The 24,608-nt window shown below is 40.4% G+C and overlaps 2 protein-coding genes across 4 annotated transcripts; both read left to right on the forward strand.

The window, feature by feature from the left end:
• Window positions 1-1,237: 1,237 nt before the first annotated feature.
• prph (peripherin) lies at window positions 1,238-6,914 on the forward strand. Its single transcript, XM_085273758.1, has 9 exons — window positions 1,238-1,871; window positions 3,344-3,404; window positions 3,711-3,806; window positions 4,493-4,657; window positions 4,742-4,867; window positions 4,993-5,213; window positions 5,377-5,423; window positions 5,949-6,022; window positions 6,155-6,914. Exons 1-9 carry the CDS (start codon window positions 1,255-1,257, stop codon window positions 6,224-6,226), a joined length of 1,479 nt encoding a protein of 492 aa, XP_085129884.1. The 5' UTR covers window positions 1,238-1,254; the 3' UTR covers window positions 6,227-6,914.
• Window positions 6,915-7,544: 630 nt separating this feature from the next.
• On the forward strand, window positions 7,545-24,205 carry timeless (timeless circadian clock). Of its 3 annotated transcripts, XM_085273760.1 has the most exons (31): window positions 7,554-7,681; window positions 8,563-8,661; window positions 10,996-11,137; window positions 11,227-11,380; window positions 11,711-11,825; window positions 11,968-12,030; window positions 12,145-12,246; window positions 12,335-12,490; window positions 12,597-12,730; window positions 13,176-13,263; window positions 13,362-13,538; window positions 13,745-13,962; window positions 14,043-14,146; window positions 15,322-15,491; window positions 15,740-15,865; window positions 16,273-16,424; window positions 16,710-16,807; window positions 16,886-17,012; window positions 17,136-17,337; window positions 17,743-17,879; window positions 18,164-18,243; window positions 18,882-19,005; window positions 19,093-19,175; window positions 19,325-19,479; window positions 19,657-19,885; window positions 20,017-20,085; window positions 20,254-20,372; window positions 20,596-20,833; window positions 22,647-22,698; window positions 22,791-22,855; window positions 22,963-24,204. In XM_085273760.1, exons 3-31 carry the CDS (start codon window positions 11,053-11,055, stop codon window positions 23,088-23,090), a joined length of 3,750 nt encoding a protein of 1,249 aa, XP_085129886.1. In that variant the 5' UTR covers window positions 7,554-7,681; window positions 8,563-8,661; window positions 10,996-11,052; the 3' UTR covers window positions 23,091-24,204. The 3 variants fall into 3 exon arrangements, with proteins under 3 accessions (XP_085129885.1, XP_085129886.1, XP_085129887.1); XM_085273759.1 differs by lacking the exon at window positions 8,563-8,661 and having other exon boundaries at window positions 7,545-7,681; XM_085273761.1 differs by lacking the exons at window positions 7,554-7,681; window positions 8,563-8,661 and having other exon boundaries at window positions 11,047-11,137; window positions 22,963-24,205.
• The last annotated feature ends 403 nt before the right edge of the window (window positions 24,206-24,608 follow it).

Genomic DNA, 24,608 nt, shown 5'->3' on the forward strand with positions numbered 1-24,608 from the left:
GAGTGCCACACCCAGTCGACACAGAGCATGCTCTGTATTACATCAACTTTATGCTGGACTGTCTGCAGACCTCGCTTAAAATTGCTTTACACAAACAGGCACATACAGAGACTGCTGAGAGATCTGAAGGCATTGCCTCAAATCTTCTTTTAATGCTTAATATTTACGCCAGACTGAGTCATACTTTTTATAGTTGTTGCAGTGCCATGTGCTTATCATGTAATCCTCAATTATAACTTAGATTTCACAGTTTGAGCTAATATTCTTAAATGGCACAGTGGGATATCATGACTTTTTAGTTTGCAACCTTGCAATTACACTTTATACTTGCAACACATATTTGTTCTATTGTAGCTTATTTTTGTGTCTGCACCTGGAGGAAAAACAGCAAATGTAAAGAGAAGAATTCTGGGAAGCTGCACTTTATTGGCTTGGTGCATTAGAGTATAATAGAAATCATTTGTTCTTGGTAAATCACAGACTCTGTGAGCTTGCTGTAACAAAAGTCACTGTATGTCACCTGTTCCATCTGCAAGACCAGTGTTTCCATGTACTTACAATCCAGAGATACAAAAATCCAGATTTTTCTGACATACTCAAACAGGGATTACTGGGTTTAGTGCATTTCAAATGGATAGCATAACTGCAGAGTCATGGCTCTGTCCCAGACGCCCAGAATATCAATAAAGTATCCCATTACTATAAAAGGAGAGAGAGACAAAGAGGAGAGAGGCAGGGAGACAAATGGAAAGGAAAGAATCAGATCAATGTACCTATGTGATTCAATTAAGAATAGAATTTCACATTTTCTTATACTGAGAACCAGGTAACAAAATCCTCAGCTGGCACTGTTACTGGCAAGATATAAGAAATTAAAACTGACAGAGAAAACACGAGTTCAAGATGTCAGCGAGTGCAAAAATCAGAGAGGGGAGGAGGGCAGGAGTGAGGAGACCTTAGTTTTTAAAGTAGTGTTGTGGAAGCTGCTGTGGCTCTCAGCCAAATGCTCTGGTTAAAAGGATGGTACCGTCGAAACAGAGAGCAAGGCAGAGGATTGGTGACAGCACAGAAAGAGGCAGTCTTTCTGTGCTGGGCTCTGAAGGGTAGGGAGTGGTCAAAGCTGGTGTGCTGATAACTGATTGAGTAAGGAAGGCTTCATGTGGGTGGGGTGAGGAAAATGAGTGAGGGGGGAGGTGTGATGCTCATAGGGCAACTAGCCTGAGTGCATAAAAACCCTCAGATCTCTTCAGTCTGATGTCCTGTTGCTTTACAAGCTTCTTGAAGCCTACATCACTCCATCTATCCTCAGCGGCAGAGAGCAGAACCAGCCCAACCATGAGCCACTCTTCAGTGCATACCTCCTACAGGCGCACCTTTGGAAGCCCACACTCCATGTCCTCTTACACCCCCGTGTCCTCTCGAATGCCTGTTTCTGCGGGACGCTACATGCGTTCGATGTCACCTGTGGTGACATCCCGATCCACCACCTTCCACCAACAGCGTTCCCGCCCTAGCCCCCAGCCCCCTCGCCTCTCCTATGACAAGGTGGACTTCACTCTGGCTGAAGCCATCAACCAGGAGTTCCTCACCACCCGCAGCAATGAGAAGGCCGAGCTGCAGGAGCTCAACGACCGCTTTGCCAGCTTCATTGAGAAGGTGCGATACCTGGAACAGCAGAATGGTGCATTGCAGCAGGAGCTCAACCAGTTCAAGGGCCAGCAGCAGCACGGGCAGCCCAACCGTGCATCTGAGCTCTTCCAGGAGGAGCTGAGGGAGCTGCGGCGCCAGATGGATGCTATTGGTAAAGAGAGGGACCAATACCAGCTGGAGAGGGATAACCTGGCAGAAGACTTGGCCCTACTCAAGCAAAGGTTGGTACCAAGGTGACAGACAGACAGACAGACAGATAGATAGCTAGATAGATAGATAGATAGATAGATAGATAGCTAGATAGATAGATAGATAGCTAGATAGATAGATAGATAGATAGATAGATAGATAGATAGATAGATAGATAGATAGATAGATAGATAGATAGATAGATAGATAGATAGATAGATAGATAGATAGATAGATAGATAGATAGATAGATAGATAGATAGATAGATAGATAGATAGATAGATAGATAGATAGATAGATAGATAGGATTATCTAGTTTTCTTTCCTCCCATTTTAAGCGAAAAGGAGACAGAGAATCTGCTGTGCTGCTACTTGACTCGTGTAAAGGGTGAGGTTGGGCGTGGCACAAAAGCAGCAGCATGACACAGAGGACACAGGAGGCTGCATCGTATCATATCTGCAATTCATATCTGGTTATATATAAATGTCTTGAAAGACTGAGTAACTAAAAGTAAGGTGAAAATGTCTATTAACAAAAGCAAAGAGATCAAAGGAAAAAAAAAATCTGTGACACTGTGATTGATGCCAAATAATGTCAAGTTTTCTTGAATGCCAAATCTGTACAGTGCTTTACAAATGCACATTAGAATTCATGCAGACAGGGAGACAAGAAGAGGGAGGAGAAGGATGGAGAAATCGGACACAGGGAGGGGCTGGTGAGGACCAGCGAGGAAAGAGAGAGGGGAAATGGGACCAGAGGAAGAGAGGCTGGGTGTCAGGCGTGGTGAGGATAGCGTCAGGAAAAATCAATGTGACTCAATGACTCCATTAGGTGTATTTTCAGTGTCCCTCTGTGTGCTGAGGGGACGGTGCCATTAGGACAAAAGACCCTGTGTAACACGACATGAATTAAAGATGAGGGAGCAGGACCCACTAATCTACTTTATGTCCAGCCCGGGTAAGACCTCTGTCTGACATAATAGATGGGCCTGCCTTCACCTGCACTTCCAGACACTAACAGCCCAGAAGAACTTAGCAGAAGCAAACTTAGATGTTCTGCATTTAGGTCAAGGACTATAGAACTTTAACATACGTTCGACAAGAAATCCAATGAATAAGCAGAAACCTATAATTCATTTAAATGTTTTCTGATATCACGCAAATTCTACTCTTTAATGTTTTATCACAGTAAACTAGCTTCACTAGTGTAATGATTTAAAAAATATGTTAAAAAATTATAAGTGTGTGTGTGCATAACCCTTCTGAGTGCATGACCTTATTGAACTGCAGAGATGCCACATTAGCCAAGAGGAAGAGCAGCTGATCCCAGTGGGCGCACTCCCAAAAATCCTTTTTACAACACAACAAATTAATAAATTGATCCAGAAAGCTTTTTGCCAGCTGATGCCCTCCTGCAACCTTTGACTCAGACAGTATTCTTGGGGGGGGGGAATTGTCCACCTGTCATCGATCATTACTGAAAATATTGCATTTTGTTCTTAGGTTGGATGAAGAAGCCCAGAAGAGGGCAGATGCTGAGAATAACCTAACTGCCTTCCGCAAGGTAAACAACAGGCTCAGTGGACTGTGACTGATTATAGTGTCCCCTTTCAGGTCACAATGGACAAGCTTTGTTCCACCTCCCATACTTATGTAATACTGCCACAGTAACATTACAGGGCAGATTCCTAAAATGGCATTGATCCACACCAGTGCACACAGGAGCCTGTGTACATTTTTTAGTTAATGCATGTTTTTATATAAAAATTGTATCCTCTCAGGGTGCAGATGTTTGTACAATTGAAACACACATACAGTGAATGTTTTCTATTGCATTTTATTTATGTCTGTCATTGCCATTGTTTTATAGGATGTGGATGATGCCACACTGTCTCGTCTGGAGTTGGAGAGGAAGATTGAGTCTCTGATGGATGAGATTGAATTCCTAAAGAAAATCCACGATGAGGTATGGGGTCCTATCACAGCACCCCACTTCTCTCTATTTGTAAAAATGTGAACCCTCTTTCTTTCAGGGTTCACTTATCAAAGTACAGAATATTTTCTGGAGATCTAAAATTGTAACATTCTTTCCAAATAAGTAATTCCTCTGTGATTGAATGTCATTTAAATCATTTAATCTGATTATGATGATTTAATTTGCATTTAAATCATCATAATCAGATTAAATGACTTAAGTGAATATAACACTAAACAATTCAATTCAATTTTATTTCTATAGCTCCAACTCACAACATTAGATGCCTCAAGGCATTTGAAGGTAGAGACCCTATAATAATACAGAGAAAACCCAACAATCAAACGACCCCCTTTGAGCAAGCGCTTGGCGACAGTAGGGAGGAAAAACTCCCTTTTTACAGGAAAGAAACCTCTGAAAGAAGCAGATTCAATGAGGGGCAGCCATATGCTATGACCGGCAAATACACTCCAGGATTGGATATGCAAGGATTTGTGAGAGACGTTCCTGTTAGTGTTGAGAGTTAAGAGTTAGCCATTATCGGTGAGACCCGGCCTCCGGTGTGGTATTAATGGAGGGTTACACAGATGTTTCTCACTGAGGAAAAGAATTTGAAAAGCATCTTTGCAGAAGGAAAACTGTTTTCACAATTTTTATGTGCTTCTATTCGTCATCAGGAAATCCAGGATGTACAAGTGAGCGTCCAAACCCAGCAGCTGAAGATGGAGGTGGACAGCAGCTCCAGGCCTGATCTAACTGGTGCTCTGAGGGAAATCAGAGCCCAATATGAAACCATTGCCTTAAAGAATATGCAAGAATCTGAGGAATGGTACAAGTCCAAGGTAGGCAGAGAGAAAGACACATGGGCCATACACAAGTATATAAGTATTTTTTTGTGTGTGTACTTCATCTTTTGCTTTTTTCAGTTTGTTGATCTGACTGAGTCTGCAAAGCGCAACAATGATGCACTGAGGCAGGCCAAGCAGGAGGCTAACGAGTCCAGGAGGCAGATTCAGTCTCTTAACTGTGAAATTGATGCACTGAAGAACACGGTAAGCTGGAGTACCAGATGGCATTAATCTATCATAATGTACTATACACAAGTATCAGCAGTCGAGATGTTTTTGGATGGACCTCTAAAGTATGATGTCCAAATGTGGGTTTTTTGTTTTCTCAGAATGAAGCTCTGCTGAGGCAGATGCGTGAAATGGAGGATCAATTTGGCAATGAGGCAGCCAACTACCAAGATAATATAGGCAGGCTGGAGGATGAGATCCGCCACCTGAAGGAGGAAATGGCTCGCCACCTTCGCGAGTACCAGGATCTCCTCAATGTCAAGATGGCTCTGGACATTGAGATTGCCACTTACCGCAAACTGCTGGAGGGGGAGGAGAGCAGGTGAGCGAGAACATGCTGCGTCCATGTCTTCATTAGTAACAACATGGTCAGTATCATCTGTTTCTTCAAAGCTTAGCCCCAGATAATGGTACAACTCAAGTGCAACAAAACAATTAGCTTTTTATTACACGTTGTAACACCATCATGTTATTTTTCTGTTTAGGATTTCTGTTCCCATCCTCAATATTGGCATGAGCAATCACCTTGGAGGTAAGCTACAGTTGTTGGGGGATTTTTTCACAGTCAAATATTAGATTAAATTCTCTCACATCTTTCCATTAAAGCTGTAACCATTTGATTACTCTTCACTTTCTTCAGCATTGTAAGAATTCCCATTTTGTTTCTGACCTGCTCTCTTTGGCTTAGTCACTGGCACAAATTGTAATGAAATAAAAATGTGTTGTGACTTCTTTTATCACAGAAAACGTTTTCCAAAAGAAAAGCTCATCTTTTTACTGATTATTCTAACAGGAGAGGCTCATGCCGGGTGCAGATGTAAAAGTAATCTAGGATTCTCATTTAAAACAATGGGTTCTTTTACTTCTAGGATTAAGGGGGCCTAGAATCCCAGAACTTTGCCTCTTATCACTGTCCAGTAATAAACTCTTTTAGTCATTCATCAAGATGATTCAACTTTTCTAATAAATCTCTCAAAAGTAAAACTCATCTTTTCGTGAGTGCACATATATCTAAATGTTGAAATCTAAGCAGCATTTTAATGGAACCTTTTTGCAGACTATGAAAAAGCTCCGGATAGCATGGGCAAGAGGACTGTCGTGATAAAGACAGTGGAGACTAGAGATGGAGAGGTAAGGCAATTTATAGAAAAATGTTGCTTACCAAAGATCACAACACTGATCACTGGCAAGTAACACAACGACAATATTAGTATGCATCGCATAGAAAAGTTATACTAACCTGGATATTATGTTCCTCTTTAGGTGCTGAAGGAATCCAGGAGGGAGAAAGATAGAGATTCTGGTGCAATTGACAAGGATGACAGGGATGAGTAGACAGAAACTCATTACATAATATGAAGGCCAGTGCCATGATAGAAACAAAACTGAAAATGTTGATGAAAAATAGAAAAACAAACTCCGATCTGTAGTTCTCGTTCTCACTAGTTACGAGTTTCACTGTTTAGCAAATTGTCTCTCAGCATAGGTGCAACCATGGATGAATTCCTTTAGACAGTGTCAATCTGGTGCTATTTAAACCACCCAAATTTTTGCTAAACACTTTTGCTTTCTGTAGCAGTAAAACCCCTTTATAAACAAACCGCAGAGGCCTTGGTTTACAGTGCAATCCTAAGATGATCTCACATTTGTAGCAGAGTATTAAACCACACCCTAAACTACATCATTTATGTACAGCATTTTAGTTGTTTGTGTTGTATAAATCTCTCTCTCTATATATGAATGCCTTACTAACAAACTGCTTGACACTGCCCTTTGGCCAACAAACCTTAAAAACCGACTGAGAACAAATCAAGATGTCTGCATTTGTTTTAGAAGCTTTGCTGTCCTCTTACTGTGCAAATCACCATTGACCAAATACATGGATTATTAGTAAATACAATAGGAAATTCTGACAGTGAAAATATGAATTTTGCTTTGCAATGCCGTGTGTATCTGGCACTGAGGAAAAAATATGTATGTGAGAATAAAAGTCATCCGTGAAAATAAACGCCATCCATGCAAATCAGTGTTGTTGTTGTGTGTCTCTCCATAACCTGCATTTTGCAATTTTCATGTGTGAAGTGGGTTGCATAATAAAATTAGAGGATAGATGCAAACTATCGATCCTATTACGCTACTAGTTCCGATACCAATATTTAGCATCCATGATATCGATATGTGGATCGATCTGGCTACTTTTAGTATGTACGTGAATCGGGTAGTAAGAGAGCTGAGGTGTAGTTGGGAGCAAGACCACAAAGGTATTAGTCAATGACAGCTTAAAATAAATTCTAATAGTTTAGTTTATGCAACTCTTAGCATTTTTGCACACGGTCATATCCATCACACAGGACCCTTTGTTATATTTCCTTTTCCCTGAGTGACACCTCCCAGGCGAACCTTCATCGCAGACTGCAGCTGTTTTCCACACATTTCGCGAACTTTGCTTCCGCCATACTTGACTCCTGCTGCCTCAAATCTCTGTATTAAGCTTCTTCACTTAAACTTAACACAGCCATGTCAGCGGTGTACATTATTTTTTCAGTCCCCAACTTAAAAAGGCGCTACCTGAAAGGCAAAAATCAGGGCATAGCTACTTTATGTCGTGACGACATTCTACATCCGCCTCCAGAGTTTTCGCTCGCGGTCTTGGCGCGAGACTTGTCCGGTTTGTCGCAGTTGTGTGACTGCAGGTGGAAAACAGCCGTATATTGTTAGAAAAGACAGCGCCAAATACGCTGGTGGTTGTTTAAAAGGAGAGACTGAAACAACATTTGGACGACCTGGAAGGTAAGTACGTTGTTTCTACTTTCTTTATACTGTATGAAACGTAAAACCTAAGGTAGCTGCTCTGACACAAGGTTACCGATCTGAAGGAAGACCGCAGTCTTAGCAGAAATAGTAGCATAGTAGTATTATAAGTATATAGTATACAGCTCTAAATATGCCACCAATAACATAAGTCAGTTTTCTTCAGCAGGTCCTGTAAATAAGTAGTAGTAATTGTAGTAAAGCTAGATTGCACTCAGTTTGTACCGACAAACACTTAACAAGGTTGGTCATCAAGTCAAACACAGCTGAGTAGGTATATGGAAAAATGTGTCGCTTTATTTATTAGGTACTCATTGCTGGTACCTGGTTGGAGTTTCGTTTGCCTTCAGAACAGCCTTAATTCATAGTATTCAACAAGCTGCTGGAAAAATTCCTATGAGATTTTGGTCTTTATTGACATGACAGCATCATACATTCAATGGCGTGTCCAGCGGGGTGGCCTCGGGGGGCACAGGCCACCCCCCCAACCAGACTGGCCACTCCAGGTGCCACCCCGAAGCTAAAATAATAAAATTTAATGAAATATCAAATATACCATTATGGTTTCACAGTGAAGCTCAGATATCCGAGGGTAAGTGAATGCAGCACCGGCTTCTGCACTATGCGCATCATGTTAGCAAAGGTAGGAGAGGAAAGACGGCACCGCAGAAAACATTTTTTTGGCGAAAGATTAACAAGTTAACATAGCTGGACTAGCCATCGGACGTTTGCATGGTGGGCTGATGACTCATTTATTTATTTATTTTTGTAACGGCATGAACAATGAGAAGTGGTGGATTGGCCAGATGCTGGCCGATGTGTAAAAATAACTCAGTTGTTTGGTGGTGGCTATGGCGGAGCTTTCACAGAGGCAACAGGTGGATGAGGGAAAGGTGAGGCAGGAGGAGGAGAGACCCGAGGCGGCCGCCGGTCCGAGTGTCAGGTGAACTGAACTTCAGGTAAGAAGTTATGACCTGCAGTCTATCTGGGTCAGATATAAACCAAGTTTAGGTGCAGTTTATTTTCGTTGTGCTGACTTTTTACAGTCAGTTACAATACCTCATACTGCGTGAGCTAGCATGACGAGTTTATACAGCTGTTCGGTTGCTATGATGTTACTGATAGTGAACTTTATTTTATTCATAAGGTTAGTTAGTAGAGTTGCCAACAGCTCCTTAAAAAATGGAATGGTCCCTCATTCAGAGAAAATATTATGCGTTTCGTATTGAGCTGAGAAGAGACACAGTTTGTCCCGTACTTCAGCTAGGATGGAAAAAGACACAAAGCTGGAGTTATTCTGTCTTTACAGCTGCCTCTTCTATTGCTACTTCAATCATGAAACTGATCAATGATCAGCTGATCGTCTCTCTTGTTTGTTTATCACCCACTTTGCGCCAGAAACAGGAAACCAGCAGATGTTGCGCTAAACAACAGCAGCACGTTTAAGCTTGATCAGCTGTTGTTAGAATTTATTTAATATTGCTTTCTACTATCAGCTGATGTTTGCTGGAGCCACAGCTGTAAAGCTGCTGGTCATGATGTCGGTTTGGATATGTGGTGAGAGGGAAACACAAGGATGAAACCAGGAGATGTCCTTACTGGATCATCAGAGCTGAACAGGTGATGGAGAAACAGGTTTACCTTTTAGGTGACAGGAATGAGTTGAAGGGAAGGTATGAACTGTTTCTGAGAGACAAATAACACCAGGATCCTTTTCTGTGTAGCTGACAGCTGGTAACTGTGCAGGGACGGGTCTAGCAAAGTGTTGCCAGGGGGTCCATGTAGGGCATTAACAGGGAAAGGTGGGGCACAAAGAAATACTTTTCTTTTTTTATTCTCATTTAAAATATTTAGCTTTTATTAAATAATTATCTGAATCTTGCGAACAAAGTTTTTATCTGACGTAAAATGTATAGAAATCATACATATACCAACAAGACAGTGTACATCACTGTCACAACAGCATTTGTTTTCATTCAAAGGCTTTATGGCTTTAATACCTGGTGGGCCAATCTGTAGTGAAAATGCCCGATTTTCTGTCCCAGTCCAGCCCTGCAGGTTAATACTGGCAGTGTCACCATGCCAGCTGACTGTATTTCATCATCAGCCAGTGTTGTTCTTGATCAATATTACCAAAGTTTACCATAAGGCAGCATAGAAAGTATTTACTTGCTTTCAGGTTTTATTCAAATATTAGTCTTTTCATTTGTTTCCCCACTTTTTTCCTGTTTCAAAATCAAACACCAGTTTGTGAGAAGATTATCTTCTTTTTTTTAACAGGCATTGGTTTTGCATTGGCATTGGCTAATTTGCCAATTGTATGTTAAAAATGTTCGTATTTTAATATTCAAAAATGTTTTTGCCCAAAACATATGTGCACTACATGTCAGTAAAAATACTATGCAAATATTGATGTCCTTGAATGCTGAATAAACACTGACTGATTGTATCTCTTGTACTTTATCAACGCAGTATCTAAAAACTTTGCACCGTAGTGGTTAAAATCTCATTCTAATAAGAGTTAAAAGCGCATTCGGTTATTAGGTTTACAGGGTTATTGAATTATGGTTAACGGTTGGTAGAATTGTTTTTAACATTATCTGCCAATTACATCTGCCACCCTTCTCCAAATCTGTGCCCCTACCTGGCCCCCCCAACAAAAATTTTCTAGACACGCCACTGCATACATTTGCTGCAGATTTGGTGGCACTACATCCACGATGAGAATCTCCTGTTTCACCGCAACCTAAAGATGCTGTGTTAGATTCAGGAAAGTGAACTCAGTGTCATGTTTAAGAAACTAGTTAGAGATAATTGAGCTTTATGACATGATGTTATCCTGCTTGTAATCATCCATCAGAAGGTGGGTTCACTGTAGGTATGGTCAGTAGCAATAACTCCGTAGGATGTGTTGTTTAAACAATGCTCAGTTTGTACTAAAGGGTCCAAAGCATACCAAGGAAATATCCTCTACACTATTACACAAGCAGCAGCAGCAGCCTGAACCACGTTTTCACCAAATTATGACTCTACTGTCTGAATGTCGCAGCAGAAATTGAGGCTCATCAGACCAGGTACCATTTTCAGGTCTTCTTTTGCCCAATTTTGGTGAGCTTGTGGTAATTGTAGCTCCAGTTTCCTTTTCCTAGTTGACAGGAGTGGCACCCAGTGTGGTTCTCTGCTGCTGTAGGCCATCTACTTCAAGGACACGTTTGAGACGCTCTTTTGCTAACCTTGTTTGTAAGGAGTAATTATTTCAGCTTGAGTTTTTGTGATTATTCTGACAATTTTAGGTCACTTACGCTGATCCCCTGGACCTCAAGGCACCCTGATGGTGTGTGGACTTATTCATGATGAACTGTGAACTTTTGGCAACGTGCAGTGCTCTAGGTTATCTGGAGGGAGACACCTATCACAAGGAGGCTGATTGCTTAGGTGAGTCCTATTTGAAGTGTAAATATATATGTAGTTGTTGTTTTGATCCAGAACAGTCCTCTCACAGCTGCCGTGTCTCTATGTTACAGAGAGCGTGAAAGACTTGATTCGCTATTTACGCCATGAAGATGACGCCCGTGATGTCCGGCAGCAGTTGGGTGAAAGCCAGATTGTACAGAATGACCTTCTGCCTATTATCATTCAGCACAGACAGGACAAAGCCTTATTTGATGCCTGCATCAGGTACCAATCCTGAGAAGTCTCATCTATAAAATATATGTGTATATATATAAATATGCTCATCTGTATTTTAGCGAAGGTTGTTTGGGTATATTTTTTATCTTATTTTTGTGTTATGTGATATGTTTTGTGATTCTGGAGTAAAGATTGATTGATAGGTAAGTGACAGTGACAAATAAAAATAGTAATATTGTCCTTTAATACAATTCGTGTAACATGTGTTACTATGGTGACACATTATTGTTAGAAAATTAATAAATTTGATTCTCTGTCAATACCAGTTGGTTTAAAAAACAATCTGTTACTTAAAATCTCTCTTTCTTTTTTTTCTAGACTCATGGTCAACCTCACACAGCCTGCCATGCTCTGTTTTGGTAAAGTCCCAGATGACCCGGTGTTCAGGCATCACTTTTTGCAAGTGACATCTCATTTGCAGGCTTATAAGGAGGTATTTGAAGAGCAATAAAGCAAGGATTTTATAAAAAGTGGTTTTTATGTAATTACAAACAAAATATTTGCAGACAATGTTTTTATAAAGCACACAATAAAAGTATCACTGTTGCCACTTTATCATTATCTTTAATTTTCAGGCATTTGCCAGTGAGAGTGTGTTTTGTATCTTGAGTGAGACATTGTACAACCTTCTACAACTTGTGAGTATTTCACTTGTTCAGATTTTTGTTTTCATTGAGCAGTTTCCACTCAGAGTAAAAATGCTTCTGATTCTTCATGCCTTTCTGTCTGCATCCTCACCTTTGGTCACTCAGGACTGGGAGCAGAGACAGGAAGAAGATAACCTGCTGATAGAGAGGATTTTGCTGCTGGTTAGAAATGTGCTTCATGTACCTGCAAACCCCAGTGAAGAGAAGGTTTGACTTAAAAAAGAATTATGCTGATTCCATATAAGTGCAAGTTCTTCCCATCCCTAACCTCTCTCTTTTTATCCTTTATTTGCAGAAAGTGGATGATGATGCCAGTGTCCATGATCAAGTGCTGTGGGCCATTCACATGAGCGGCTTTGATGACCTGATCAAGTTCCTGGCCTCAGCACAGAGTGAGCAGCAGTGGAGTATGCATGTGTTGGAAATCATCTCCCTTATGTTCAGAGACCAGGTTAGACAGAAAGATCCATTTTGGGAGTGCACATCTAAATGTTCTAGCTGTTCTCTGTTTCAGTGGGTTTTGTTATTTTTGTTGTTGTTGTTTTCTTTCTTTACAGACTCCAGAAGCTTTGGTGAGTGCCGGCCATGCTCGTTCAGCAGAAGAGAAGAAGAAGGACTCTAATGAGCTGGAGGCACTGAGGCAGAAGGAGCATGCAGAGAAACATTCCCGCACTTTACAGAGAGGGACCAGGTGCAGACACACAGATGTTCTTTAGTGCCAAGTTTACCGTTGCCAATTACAGAAGAGTTTAAATGCACATAGATTTTCAAGTGGTGATGGGCCAGAGGTCCTGGGTAAACAAGGGTTCCAACTTGAACCTCTGATCTTCTCAGTCAAAATCACTTCCTTGCTGCAATTCGGAACTGTTTACAATAATGTGTATTACATTAGAAGTATCTGTGAACTAGGAATACTTCTGGGTGAGGTGCAGCTACAGAAGAGTTGCAGTAAAAAAATAGTTTCATGGCAAAAGTCAGCATAGCATTAAGACACATGGTGGAGTTGCAACAAGTTGGTTTAGAATGAGCGCAGATGGATGGATAAATGTCATTATATGCTTGCAAAAATGTTCCCAAAAACACTATAGCATCCTGAGTACTGAGACACAATGTATATGCTGTTGTTTTCCTCTTAGACACTCTCGCTTCGGAGGGTCTTTTGTTGTTCAAGGACTGAAGGCAATAGGGGACAAAGATGTGATCTATCACAGGAACCTTCAGAATGTGAGCTGTTCAATTTCCGTTATGAAATCTTTCCATTAAGAGATCGTGTTAAGAGAAAATAATTTATTGTGTCTGTTTTATTTATTTATTTTTTTAAGTTCAAAAATTACACTCACGACATTGGCAAAGCAGTGAGACGTGTTCCCAAGAGGCATCGAAAGGCCCAAGAAAGTGGGGAGAAACGACGTTCGGCCTTAAATGTTCGACTTTTCCTGCGAGAGTTTTGTGTGGACTTCTTGGAGAACTGCTACAATCGACTCATGTACCTCGTTAAGGTCGGCCGCTGTTATGTGTCTTATTTTTTTGTATAGATGCACAGTGACATGCTGAACACAAGTTTTTCTCAGCTAAATTATTAAAATGTTTTTTTGTGAACAGGAAGATGCTTCTTACCTCGACATCTAAAACCATCGAAAACATCCAAAAAGGGCATCTAAGGTTTTTTGTTTTCACCAGATTTTTGTCTTTGTCTTCTCAACAGGAAAGCCTCATTCGTGAGCAGACTCAGCAACATGATGAGACCTATTACCTGTGGGCACTCAGCTTTTTCATGGCTTTCAACAGAGGCAGTTGTTTCCGTGCCGACCTAGTTTCTGAGACCATGTCAATCCGGGCGTTTCATTTTATTGAGCGCAACATTACCAACTACTATGAGATGCTGCTCACAGACCGGAAAGAGGCCACTTCTTGGTCCCGCAGGTAAGGCGATCGTTTAGAAGCTGGTTAATGGAATCGAATACTTGAGTCGGCCCAACACTGCTGCGATTTGTTCCTTTTAGGATGCACTTGGCACTAAAGGCATATCAAGAACTGCTGCTAACTGTGAATGAGATGGACAGATCGCAGGATGAAAGCATCCGGCAGAGTTCCAGCGTCATTAAAAGTAAGATTGTAGGTTTAAAAGTTTATATATAACTTTTGTTCAAGGTGAACAGTTTTTCACATGGTCTTCTAGCATATGTATAGTTATGATCAGACATTTGGGCATGAATGTCATGGTAAATTTGGGCTTTTGTACAACATAAATCTTAAATGATTTTAAAAAAGAAGACTTTAGTTCACAAGTTTTAATTTATTTTGGATTTTCTCTGAACCACGCAGGGTCAAAGTATACAAACAGTCTCAAATATGTACCACTAATACACTCTTTTAACAAGTGGTGCTGAAGGTTTTACAGTGACTTTCAACTCGCCAAGGCCTATTAATTTCTCGCTCATGGTCATGATTGAGTACAACTGGCATGAAAAGGATTTGCTTGATAGCACTCATTGGATTGACAATTGTTAAGTACAATGGGGAAGCCCAAGAACTTCACAGACGTGCTAAGGAGAATTGTAGATTTGCACAAATTGGGAAGATTTCTTGGAGCCATTTCTAAACCACTGCAGATTCTAAGATCAGTAATTCAGACTTTGCCAAAGTCTGGAACAAGACCCAAACTGTCACCCTCAGATGAGAGGAAATTGGTCAGGAACAACCCAGGAACAACCCAGGAACCTCAAGGCTCAAGCCTGCCATAAACTGGAAACTGCTGAAAGACCAGCATCACTGTCCACAGTGAAGTGGATTTTACATCACCATCAATTGAGAGACAAGCCAAATGCCTTCTGGATAAAAGTTTTAGGGTCAGATGAGACAGAGATTGAGCTGTCAAGAGGTATGTATGGAGGAGGGAAGGTAAGGTCTTCAAACTTGACTTAATTTGCTGCCAGTGGTACTGGTACATTGCACAAAGTGGATGGAATAATTAACAAGGAGGACTACCTCCAAATTTTTCACCTTCCCCTCAAATCAGCAGCTAGAGGATCGTTACTAATATGAGCCAGATATTAGTGGTATATGTTTGAAATATAAATTCATACTTATTCACCCAAGACATACTGTAGAATTATTCCAACCTGGAACAAGAACAACTCACAGAAATTGTTAAAATCCAAAAATAACCACAACATTCATGCCCATCATGAGCCGATGTAAACTTCTGTCCACAACCGTGTATACCACTAAGACAATCCCCAGTGTTTGAGTTTGTCTCATCTGTTTACTTTTACTTTCTAGGTAACATATTCTACCTTATGGAGTACAGAGAGATTTTCCTGACCTTGCTGAGAAAGTATGATGAAACCAAGCAACCTCAATCCTACCTCAAAGACCTGGTAGAGTCAACTCACCTCTTCTTGCGAATGTTAGAGCGCTTCTGCAAAGGCCGCAGAAACTTGATGGTGCAGGTAAGTTCTTGTGCTTAATTTGCAATGTTTGTTTTTTTTCTGCCTGTCCCATTTGGTTCTTTTGCCATCAGAATTATTGTCTAAAGGCCAAGAAAGATGCACAACGGATTTACTTTACCAAATGAACCGTCCCGGCCTTGCCGTATTGGTCTATTTGATTCACCTTTGTTTTTATTGTTTATTTTATTTTCACTTGCTTTTGTTTTTTGTTTTTTTTAATGTTAACATTTGCTCTGTTAACTCTTCAGAGGAAGAGGGTGAAGCGGAGAAAGTCTCATGGTAAGAAAAAGGAGGCAGCTCCAGAAACTAGTCCAGAGGCCCTGGAGGAGACCTGGAAGATTGTAGAGGAAGAGCTGAAGGGTGCAGGGTTTAAGGTTGGTGTGAAGCTCAGCCTCGAGATGTTTGTTTGGTTATGTAGAAACATGAAATTGGAAAGTTACAAAATAATTTACCATTATCTAGAAACTTATAGACCTGACTGGTAGTTAAAAAGCACCTTTCTACACCATGTGAGCATTCAGAGTCCTTTCTGCTCTCAGGCACCTGATCTCACTCACATCCATATAGCTGTTTTATCTATGTCTACGTGCTTTATATTCACACACACTCACACTCCAATATTGTTGCATTGTAAGTATATTATAATATTATTATCAGGAGTAGCAGAGAGAAAGCTTTGTTTCAGAGCTGATTTTAGACAAGAGGTCTTAAAAATGTCAAAAACATATCGATGTGACAAACTTGCTCACGCTCAGTGTCTCCTCTTGTCCTCTGTTTGCAGTTGTCTGAATCTTTAACTCAAAGCTTAGTGCCGTTTGATGCCACGTCTGAGACTCCCCTTGAGGATCAGCGTACTGAGGCTATGGTGAGAGTGCAGGATGCTCTGCTGGCTCGAATGGGCCCAGAAGCTCTGGGGCTGCTGCGTGCTGCCAGGTCAGTAAAACTCAGTATTATTTTTTATTTTTTTATTTAAATCTTATAGTGGCCACTGCAAAATGTTTAAAATTTACAGTTTCTGAAGTTAACCACAATAGAGACTCAATTTGAAATCATGTGGATACGAAAAATGCCTTTTCTAGAAGAAGTTTTTAAAGGTTAAAAATTACTTTGTTTATTCAATTATTAAATTAGACTTTTCTTTCAGTTGTCGTAAGTTTCTAAGCAGGCATGTGTAGTTAGGAAAATGTTTGTGTTTTTTTCCTTTCTTGTCATGCTCAGAGAGGTGTGGCCAGAGGGAGATGTGTTTGGTTCAGCTGATGTGGAACCTGAAGAGGAACTGGAACTCCTTAAGCAGATCCTCCATGCCAAACTGCCAAGTAAGTATTGAAATGTATATTTATCATTCTTGTGCAAAAGCCTCCATGCAGGATTCAAACCTTTGCTTTTGACTTCAGGGTCATCTCAGACTGCTGTGGTGGAGGAGGAGGAAGAGGAGGAGGATGGGCCAGAGATGGAAGAGGAAGAGCTGGAGTCTGTCCAGGTTTCTGAAACAGAGTTCAAATTTCTAGACTTCATCAAGAGGTGAGAAGTAACTTGTGGCAAATCTGTGCTGTAATCCATGCTAAATGTTGCCTTAGAGTCTGTTTGCATACAGTTCTGTGACTTTCCTAATGGGAAGTTTGCCCCTTCTCTTGGTCTTTACAGATTTGCCAACCCCGGTATTGTTCATCCGTACCTTCTCCTGCTGAAATCCTATTCAAAAAACACCCCACACACAAACCACTGCATTGCTCGAATGCTGCACCGCCTGGCTGTTGACCTTAAAATGGACGCCCTGCTCTTCCAGTTGTCAGTTTTCCACATTTTCAACAAAATCTTAAATGACCCTGCTGCAGCTGCTTACCAGGTAGGGTAACAACACTGGAGGAAGGCGTTTGGTAATCCTAGTTAAGTTTCTCTGACATCTGTGTGAGATAGCTCACTATGGGAGGTTCCTACCGATGCTAAATTCTGATACCAGAATATCCACATTCAGGGACTACCCTGACGGTGGATAATAAATCAGTTATGTCTGAAGCGCTCTTTGTAGAAGAAAATAAGGTTGCCTGGTGTGCAGCCAGAACATGCACTAAAGGGAGGGGACGCTGTTACATTCAGGTGAGGGAAGCTTCTGTGACTGATAACACCGGAGGGCACCTGGCATGTCAGATATCTAGCAATTAAAAAGAACACTTTCTTCTGCAAGCTGTTGATATAAAGCTTAGATATTACACAATCGCTTACATGTTTTTTTTCCTCTTCTCCATCACAGGAACTAGTGACTCTTGGCAAATATTTAGTGAAGCGGTTCGTTTCACTGGCAGCACAGAACAATAAAGCGTATGTGGAGCTGCTGTTCTGGAAAAATGTGGGAGCTGTGCGTGAGATGACAGAAGGCTACACCAAAGAGTGGGTGCTTTTCTTTTTTCAGGTTCTGTTTACATAGACTTAATACATGTGTTCATGTAAAGTCATTTTCACATGTGCACTGCAGCCCTGAACTATTATAGACATTATAATACAGAGAATAATCTCATGTTTCTAGGCAGCGCCTCTTGTGTGCCCAATTACTTTCTCGTCGCTCATGTGTGAAAACGGTTCATGTGTCATATCATGTGTAACAATGTAAAGCATGCATATGTATTTATGTCCATAATTTGAAGTATTGCATGTCATTGTTGTGAATCTGTTAGAGAGGAAAAGAGACCAGCATGGACTGAAGAGGAGGAAGAGGAATTGTGCAGACTCTACGAGGAGCACCGTGACTCTGACGGTTGGCTTTGTTTGCTGTTTGCACATCTTTTCTTGTCTCTTATAAGGAGTGTTGGGGTCATTACTCAAAAAAATGGAACATGTTAAATATTACTTATTCCTTTTGGGGCTTTTCTTTTGTTTTGTTTTAGGTAATGCATTGAGTTACTTAATGACTGTAGAAATTAAGTTGTTACAGTATTTGTTACATCCTTTTGTGTTACTCTATAACTTGGCCTGAAATACACAGTTAAATAATTGCCAGTTAAAATAAATCTTATTCTGTAGTCCCACACACATAAATCAACATCCTAATAATAACACGCATGAAACCTTTTATTGCTTGAAATCAAAGCAAATTTAGAAATCACCCAAAGTAACTTTAGAGCAGTTCTACTGTAGAAATATGTACACATAGAAATAGCTTTTTAATTCATTTTTGACTGTCAAACCAGCTTATTAATAATTGAACCATTGGAGCACCATAACAACATAATTCTAACTGTGACATGATTACTGAGTTAAGTAAGTGATGTGTTACTGAAAAAGTAATGTGACCACATTAATGTGTTACTTCAGAGTATATTACACCCAAAACTTGTTATAAGTTACTAAATATACTTGTACATGAAGCTTCTGACTGCTGACTCTTGTGCATAGTGCCAGACATAGTGGAGACTCTCCTGCCATTACTAAGCAACAGCAACCGCACTCGGCGTCAGGTAGTGACGCAGCTGGTACATATGCGCCTGGTGGGCAATGCTAAAGAACTGAAGAAACCCAAGTATGTACTTGATTTATTTTCAATGAAGGATGTAATGCAAACTAATAATACAAGGCTGCCGTTAAAGAATTTTTGTCATATTCAAAGGAAAGGTACTGGAATTGTTCTGTGGACTGAAGAGCAAGAGCTGGAGTTGCAGATGCTGTTTGAGGAGTACAGAGACTCTGATGGTAACAGATATTCTCTTATTTTTAAACGCATGACAGAAAAATTAAATTTTACCTTTCATCTGTCCTCTGTTCCAATCTCAGTAAATTAAGCATGAATGCTTCACAGTATGTGTGTCCAGTTTTGACTGATAAAACCTCTGCTTTCACAGATGTGCTGGGTAGCATCATGAAGAAGCTCACTGCTAAGCGCTCCCGAGCACGTGTGGTGGACAAGCTGCTCAGCATGGGCCTGGTGTCTGAGAGACGAGAACTGTATAAGAAGAGAAGTCGGAGTGCTCACGGGAAGAGCACTGGAAAAGGAATGGTAGCTACTTTAGTCTTTTATACTTAAAATATAAGAGATTAAAAACTTCAGAACAAATAAGATTTGTTTCGGGGTCAACCTTCAGGATCAATAAAGTTTTATTGAATTGAATTGAAGTGAATTATATTTGAAGAAATGTCAATTTCTTAATAAATTTAAACTCATTTTTTGATGCAGACTGAAGAAGAGTTCTTGGCTGAACTCACACAAGGCACCCAGGATGATCCTGTGGACAGAGATGATGAATATGAGCAAGAGGATGAGTCTGAGGAGAGTGAGGCAGAGGACCTTGAAGAGCAGGAAAGTGAAAGACCACTAAATGGTGGCAGGAGGAGCCAAGGCATGCACTCTACAGGAGGAAGGAGACCTGATGTAGAGAAAATGGTGTATGCTCTGAAACAGGAAGGTGAGACAAAGGCCAGATTGCCCCTGTGTTCTCACTGATCAGAGAGGATGAATGGATAACATGTAATGCGATGATGTGGATTTAATGTTTGTAGTAAGATATTAAAATCTGGATTTTTTTTCCCCCCATAGGCATGTCTGGACCTTTGTTGTGGCTACAGAATTGTCTGAACAAAACAGCAGATGATCGTGAAAATGACGGTGAGTGCATCTGTCAACAAAAAAAACAAACATTTTCCAGACATTGTTTTTTTTTCTGCTGTTGGTGATTTTAGGAAGATATGGATGCATGCTGCACAGTGCGTTTAAAGCATGTTGTAATTACTTTTATTTGGCGCGATATTGAAATGATTGTGGTCCGTTTCCCAGGTTTGTCTCAGCCTGTTCCACTGGCCCCGTTCACAGAGTCAAATGAAGAAGCCATGGAAAACAAGAGCTTCCAACGACTGTTGCGCAAATTGGGAATGCGAGCACCTGCAAATGAACAGGTGTGTGCTTGTATGCGAGTGATATTTCACTGTCAAATGAGTCATGTGACATTATTCTGTGCTGTAGTCCTACTCCTAATCTGTTTTGTGCGACTGTAGTTTGGGCTGAATTAGAGAAATCTATATTTAGAAATGACACAGAACTACATTAAATACAAAAGAAAAAACTTGAGGTGAGTGTTGTTGAAAAGGGTTTTTGTTGTTGTTGTTTTTTGGTAACTAGGAGTCCTTCTGGAGAATCCCTGCAAAGATCAGTGTATCTCAGCTCCGGAGTGCGGCTGCAGCTCTCAGCCCTGAGGAGGACAAACCTAAAAATGATGATGAGCAAGATGGGACCAGGAGCCCAGCAGAGGAACCCCGTGGGGAGGAAGAGGAGGACGCGTCTCATGAACAGAGAGCTCAGGCCCTGAGAGCTCTGCTGCTTGCACGCAAGAGGAAACGATACACCGCTGAGGATGCAGGTATATGTGGCAGATTTATTTTCTGTCTAGAATGAAACCATTTAATTACAGCTTACAGCACTTTGGCTTGTCACATAGCCAACAATGTAGCAGTAACCTTGAGTAATAATTAATGTAGTAGTTTAATCTGTTACAATAGCATTGTTCTCATAGGTTGTGAAGAACTGACCACTGTTTGTTTGCATCTGTAGTTTAGGAAAAAAGTAACAAAGCTTTAAGTTTGAAAAAAAGAATTCAGCTGCCTAATGCAGATGTTGTAGATTAAATCGAGGGTCATTTTGCTCCTGTGAAGCAAAGACAGAAGATGGTTTGAGGATTAGGATTAGCTGCCATCTTTAGTATACTGTAAAAGCTATAGACAGGAGCTGAGAAAAACAAAAGCTCCCTAAAGTGGTTTGGGGGGTGAATTCAGCCCTCTGGAGGTCTGCAGTCTAGACAGTGGAAACTTAACTGAATATAAAACAAACCAAAGAAGTGGAAGCTGGGCCTTATGCCAGGAAGCAGGTTTGGCCAACGACTCTGAGTTTATTAACCGTGAGATGAGGGAAATTTTGGCTTTTATGTTCATCCCTGAGTCACTTAGCAGACTCTGTGAACTAAACCTGGTTGTTGGCAGGTTTATTTCAACAAACGGAGTTTCCCTGACTCCCTCACATGAGCGCTTTTTAATCGTTTAGTTGTTAGAATACCTAAAAAGAAGGAGACAGTGATTTATTATCAGCTCAGAATAAAATAGTCTCCATCTTTGTGACTGTGGACATTAATGCAGCTGTCAGACTGTCAGCCAGTTTCCCTGCACTGGACACTTTTACTGTACCATAAGTTTATAACCGATCAATCGTCGGTTATAATGTGTCGTACTATAATCGGTCAAAGAGCTGCATCTCAGACTTAATGTGAATACTTGAGTGAAGATGAGGCTGAAAAGATTTTGATCCTGTATCTGCTAAAAATCTCAGACAAGTTTGCATTTCAGTGACCCCCGAATCTCAAGGTCAAGGGACTTGAGGGCGGATCTATCTGTTGCTCTCTTGGTAACTAATGTCAAAGATCAAACGGTAAACGTTGTCTTAGCTGTTTCTCCAGATTTGTATCCTCAGTTTGAGTCGCCTACACTTTGTCCCTGTCAAGTTATGTTTGAATAATTTGATTTACAAAAACAAAATAAATGTAAAATTAGGATTCCAGCTTCATCTAGTACAAATTCAACTTAACAGGTATTACTGACTAAAATTACACTTTTCTTTCCTCATTTTTCTTTTGGTTTTTTTGTTGTTGTTTTTTTTTTAAGATAAATCCACCAGATTTTAAATGGAGGCTTTGCTCTTTATTTACCTGTTGCCATAGTGAATCCTGGTCTCAGAGCTTCACTGATGAGGACTTCTTTTCTACTCTCTATATAAAACTCAGTTTAATTTTTAATGTTGAATGTGCTTCCTATACTATTTAGCAGTTTTATCATCTGTCTGTGAAGCACTGCTATGTTGTATTGGGTATATTTTGGCTATGCCTTGTATTTTATTTATGCAAGTTATGCCAAACATGTTTTTGTTGTAGTTGCATCTGAAATTGCTAGAAAAAAGCAGGGTGCACATAATATAAAGTCAGAAAGCACATGTTATGATGAGAGTCCTCTGCTGTGCCAGTTTGGGCAAAGCAGTACAGCTGCGTTAGAATCAGGATGGGAAATGGCTGCAATGCTGGTAAAATTAAGAAGTTGCATGTGTACCGTTAATCGGGGATGGAGCAGTAATTACACTGATGTGACTTGTGTTCATACTGGGCTTTTTGTTGTTGTGGGGGTTTTTTTAAGCTCCTGAGTCAGATGCCGCTCCTGTCGATGACACACATGATGTAAATGAAAGGTGAGGTCTCATCCTATGATTTTTATTAACTAGTAAACATAAGGCGAAAATCCTCAGAGGATTAACTCTTTAAATATCCATGTTTACATCAGTTCCCAGGACAGCACCTCAACTAAAAGAAACAGAAGCAGAGTTTTGGACGATGACGAGGAGAACGGTATTGTGCTCCTGCTTGTTTGAAGGGTTCACTGGTGTTTGATTATGACAGAGCTTGATTCATTCATTTCATTTCATCATTTTGCTCACACGTTGCTGTCTTTGCAGACAAAGACTCCGCTACTGCAGCGGCTATGGATACAAATGGCGATGAAGATTCAGACAAGGAGGACATCTCTGCTCCTGTGAAGAGAAGACGCGTGGTCTTAATTGAAGAAGAGGAAGAGGAGGATTAGAGACGGCCTTTAATGGGCTGTAAAACTTCAGATGGGAGATGCATTAAAAGTCCCGCATGTTGCACGCAGCCCGCTGGAGACCTGAAGTCCAGACAGGATAAACTATTAATGGATTACTAAAAAAAAGTAACCCAAAAGAACATATGGAAAATTAGCCTGTGTAAAAAAAAAAAAAAAAAAAAAAAAAAAAAAAAAAAAAAAAGAGAAGAAACAAATCTTCTTCTTTTTGTTCTCCAAGTGGACAATTTATTGGCATTTCCTGCTAAAGAAGTTCTGCTGGTCTTTAATTTTGTTAGTCTACATATGTTCTTAAAAGGTTCCCAAATAGATATCCATCAATGCTGGGAAGGTTGTGCATCATGTTTACTCTAAGATTAAACTTTTTATCTGAATGCTGTTCCATGCATACAAGTCTTATGTATATTTTCAAGTTCTTGTCAGTGTTGACTTGGGACTTGATAATTCTATTCAAGTGTACTGATTAATAAAACCACACTGTTGACAGAATACAAAAATGGCTTCCTGGCAGGATTTTTTTGTTGTTGTTGTTGTACGTTGGCCTGTGTTGCACCACTAGGGGGCGTATACATGTTATTAACTAAGAATTAAGTATAGAATTAGTAACACAGACTCATTTTTTTTTTCTCTTTATTGCTTTCAAATGTGGCTTTCAGTTTTTGAAAAAAATGGCTTTACAGTTACAGAGATGTACAAGACAGCCGGAACAAATAAAAATTCTTCTTTGGTTCAGTCATACTTGTGAAAAACGCAAAAAAAAAAAGATCCCAAGAATAAATGTGTGATTCGGTTTCCTTCCACGTGTGGATCTTGCATCTAGTCTGCAGTCACCGCCTCTAGTCGTCCACGTTTTCCAGCTGGGTTGGAGGTGGTCTTTGTCCTCACATCTGGACCACGTTTGTAACTTCCTGTCACAGCATCTGCTCTGCCCCCATCCCACAGAGCCAGAAGCAGAGCTGACAATCTACAGACACTGCTGTGAGTTAAGCATGTGTGGGTGGAGTCCTTAAAGCTGAGAGGTTAAAGGTACATCACTTCCTGTGAACAGTAAAATGGTCTACATGAATTTAAGGGTCAGACACTTTAGTTGTTAGCAGTGACTCAGGATTTGTGACCAGAAGCATTCGTCTGATGTGAATGAGGCATCGTGTTGCCCAATTGATTAAATATTTAGAAGTCTAACAAATGGTAACTCAAATGGAAGTTGACTTTTCATTAAAAAAATTAAAGGACATTTGATTTTTAAAGTGTGTATGTTTGTACTCAACTGTTTCCTTTAATAAACAGTTGTTTAGTTGTTGCCCCAAGGTGACTGTGGCACTTTTTCTCAGCAGATATGAAACTGTTGCTTTTTATTTCCTGTATTTCTCGGGACTTTTTGTAGTTTAAAGAAAGCTGTAATTTTTAAAAGTAGTTCAGCAACAAACAGGTCCTCTAAGGATTTAATGCCTTACAAAACTGAACCCACTGACAGCACCCATTCAATTTCAAATCCATGAA

The sequence above is a fragment of the Mchenga conophoros genome, linkage group LG5 (genome assembly GCF_057382185.1).
Source record: "Mchenga conophoros isolate Kocher_MC1m ecotype Shallow Benthic linkage group LG5, M_conophoros_male_GT1.1, whole genome shotgun sequence".
NCBI lineage: Eukaryota > Metazoa > Chordata > Actinopteri > Cichliformes > Cichlidae > Mchenga > Mchenga conophoros.

Coding starts and splice junctions, on each gene's coding strand:
- prph (XM_085273758.1), top strand. CDS start 1,255: ATGTCCTGTTGCTTTACAAGCTTCTTGAAGCCTACATCACTCCATCTA. Junction 4,868..4,992: donor TTGATGCACTGAAGAACACG/GTAAGCTGGAGT, acceptor TTGTTTTCTCAG/AATGAAGCTCTGCTGAGGCA. Junction 5,424..5,948: donor CATGAGCAATCACCTTGGAG/GTAAGCTACAGT, acceptor ACCTTTTTGCAG/ACTATGAAAAAGCTCCGGAT.
- timeless (XM_085273759.1), top strand. CDS start 11,053: ATGATGAACTGTGAACTTTTGGCAACGTGCAGTGCTCTAGGTTATCTG. Junction 12,247..12,334: donor CAAACCCCAGTGAAGAGAAG/GTTTGACTTAAA, acceptor CTTTATTTGCAG/AAAGTGGATGATGATGCCAG. Junction 20,373..20,595: donor GAGCACCTGCAAATGAACAG/GTGTGTGCTTGT, acceptor TTTGGTAACTAG/GAGTCCTTCTGGAGAATCCC.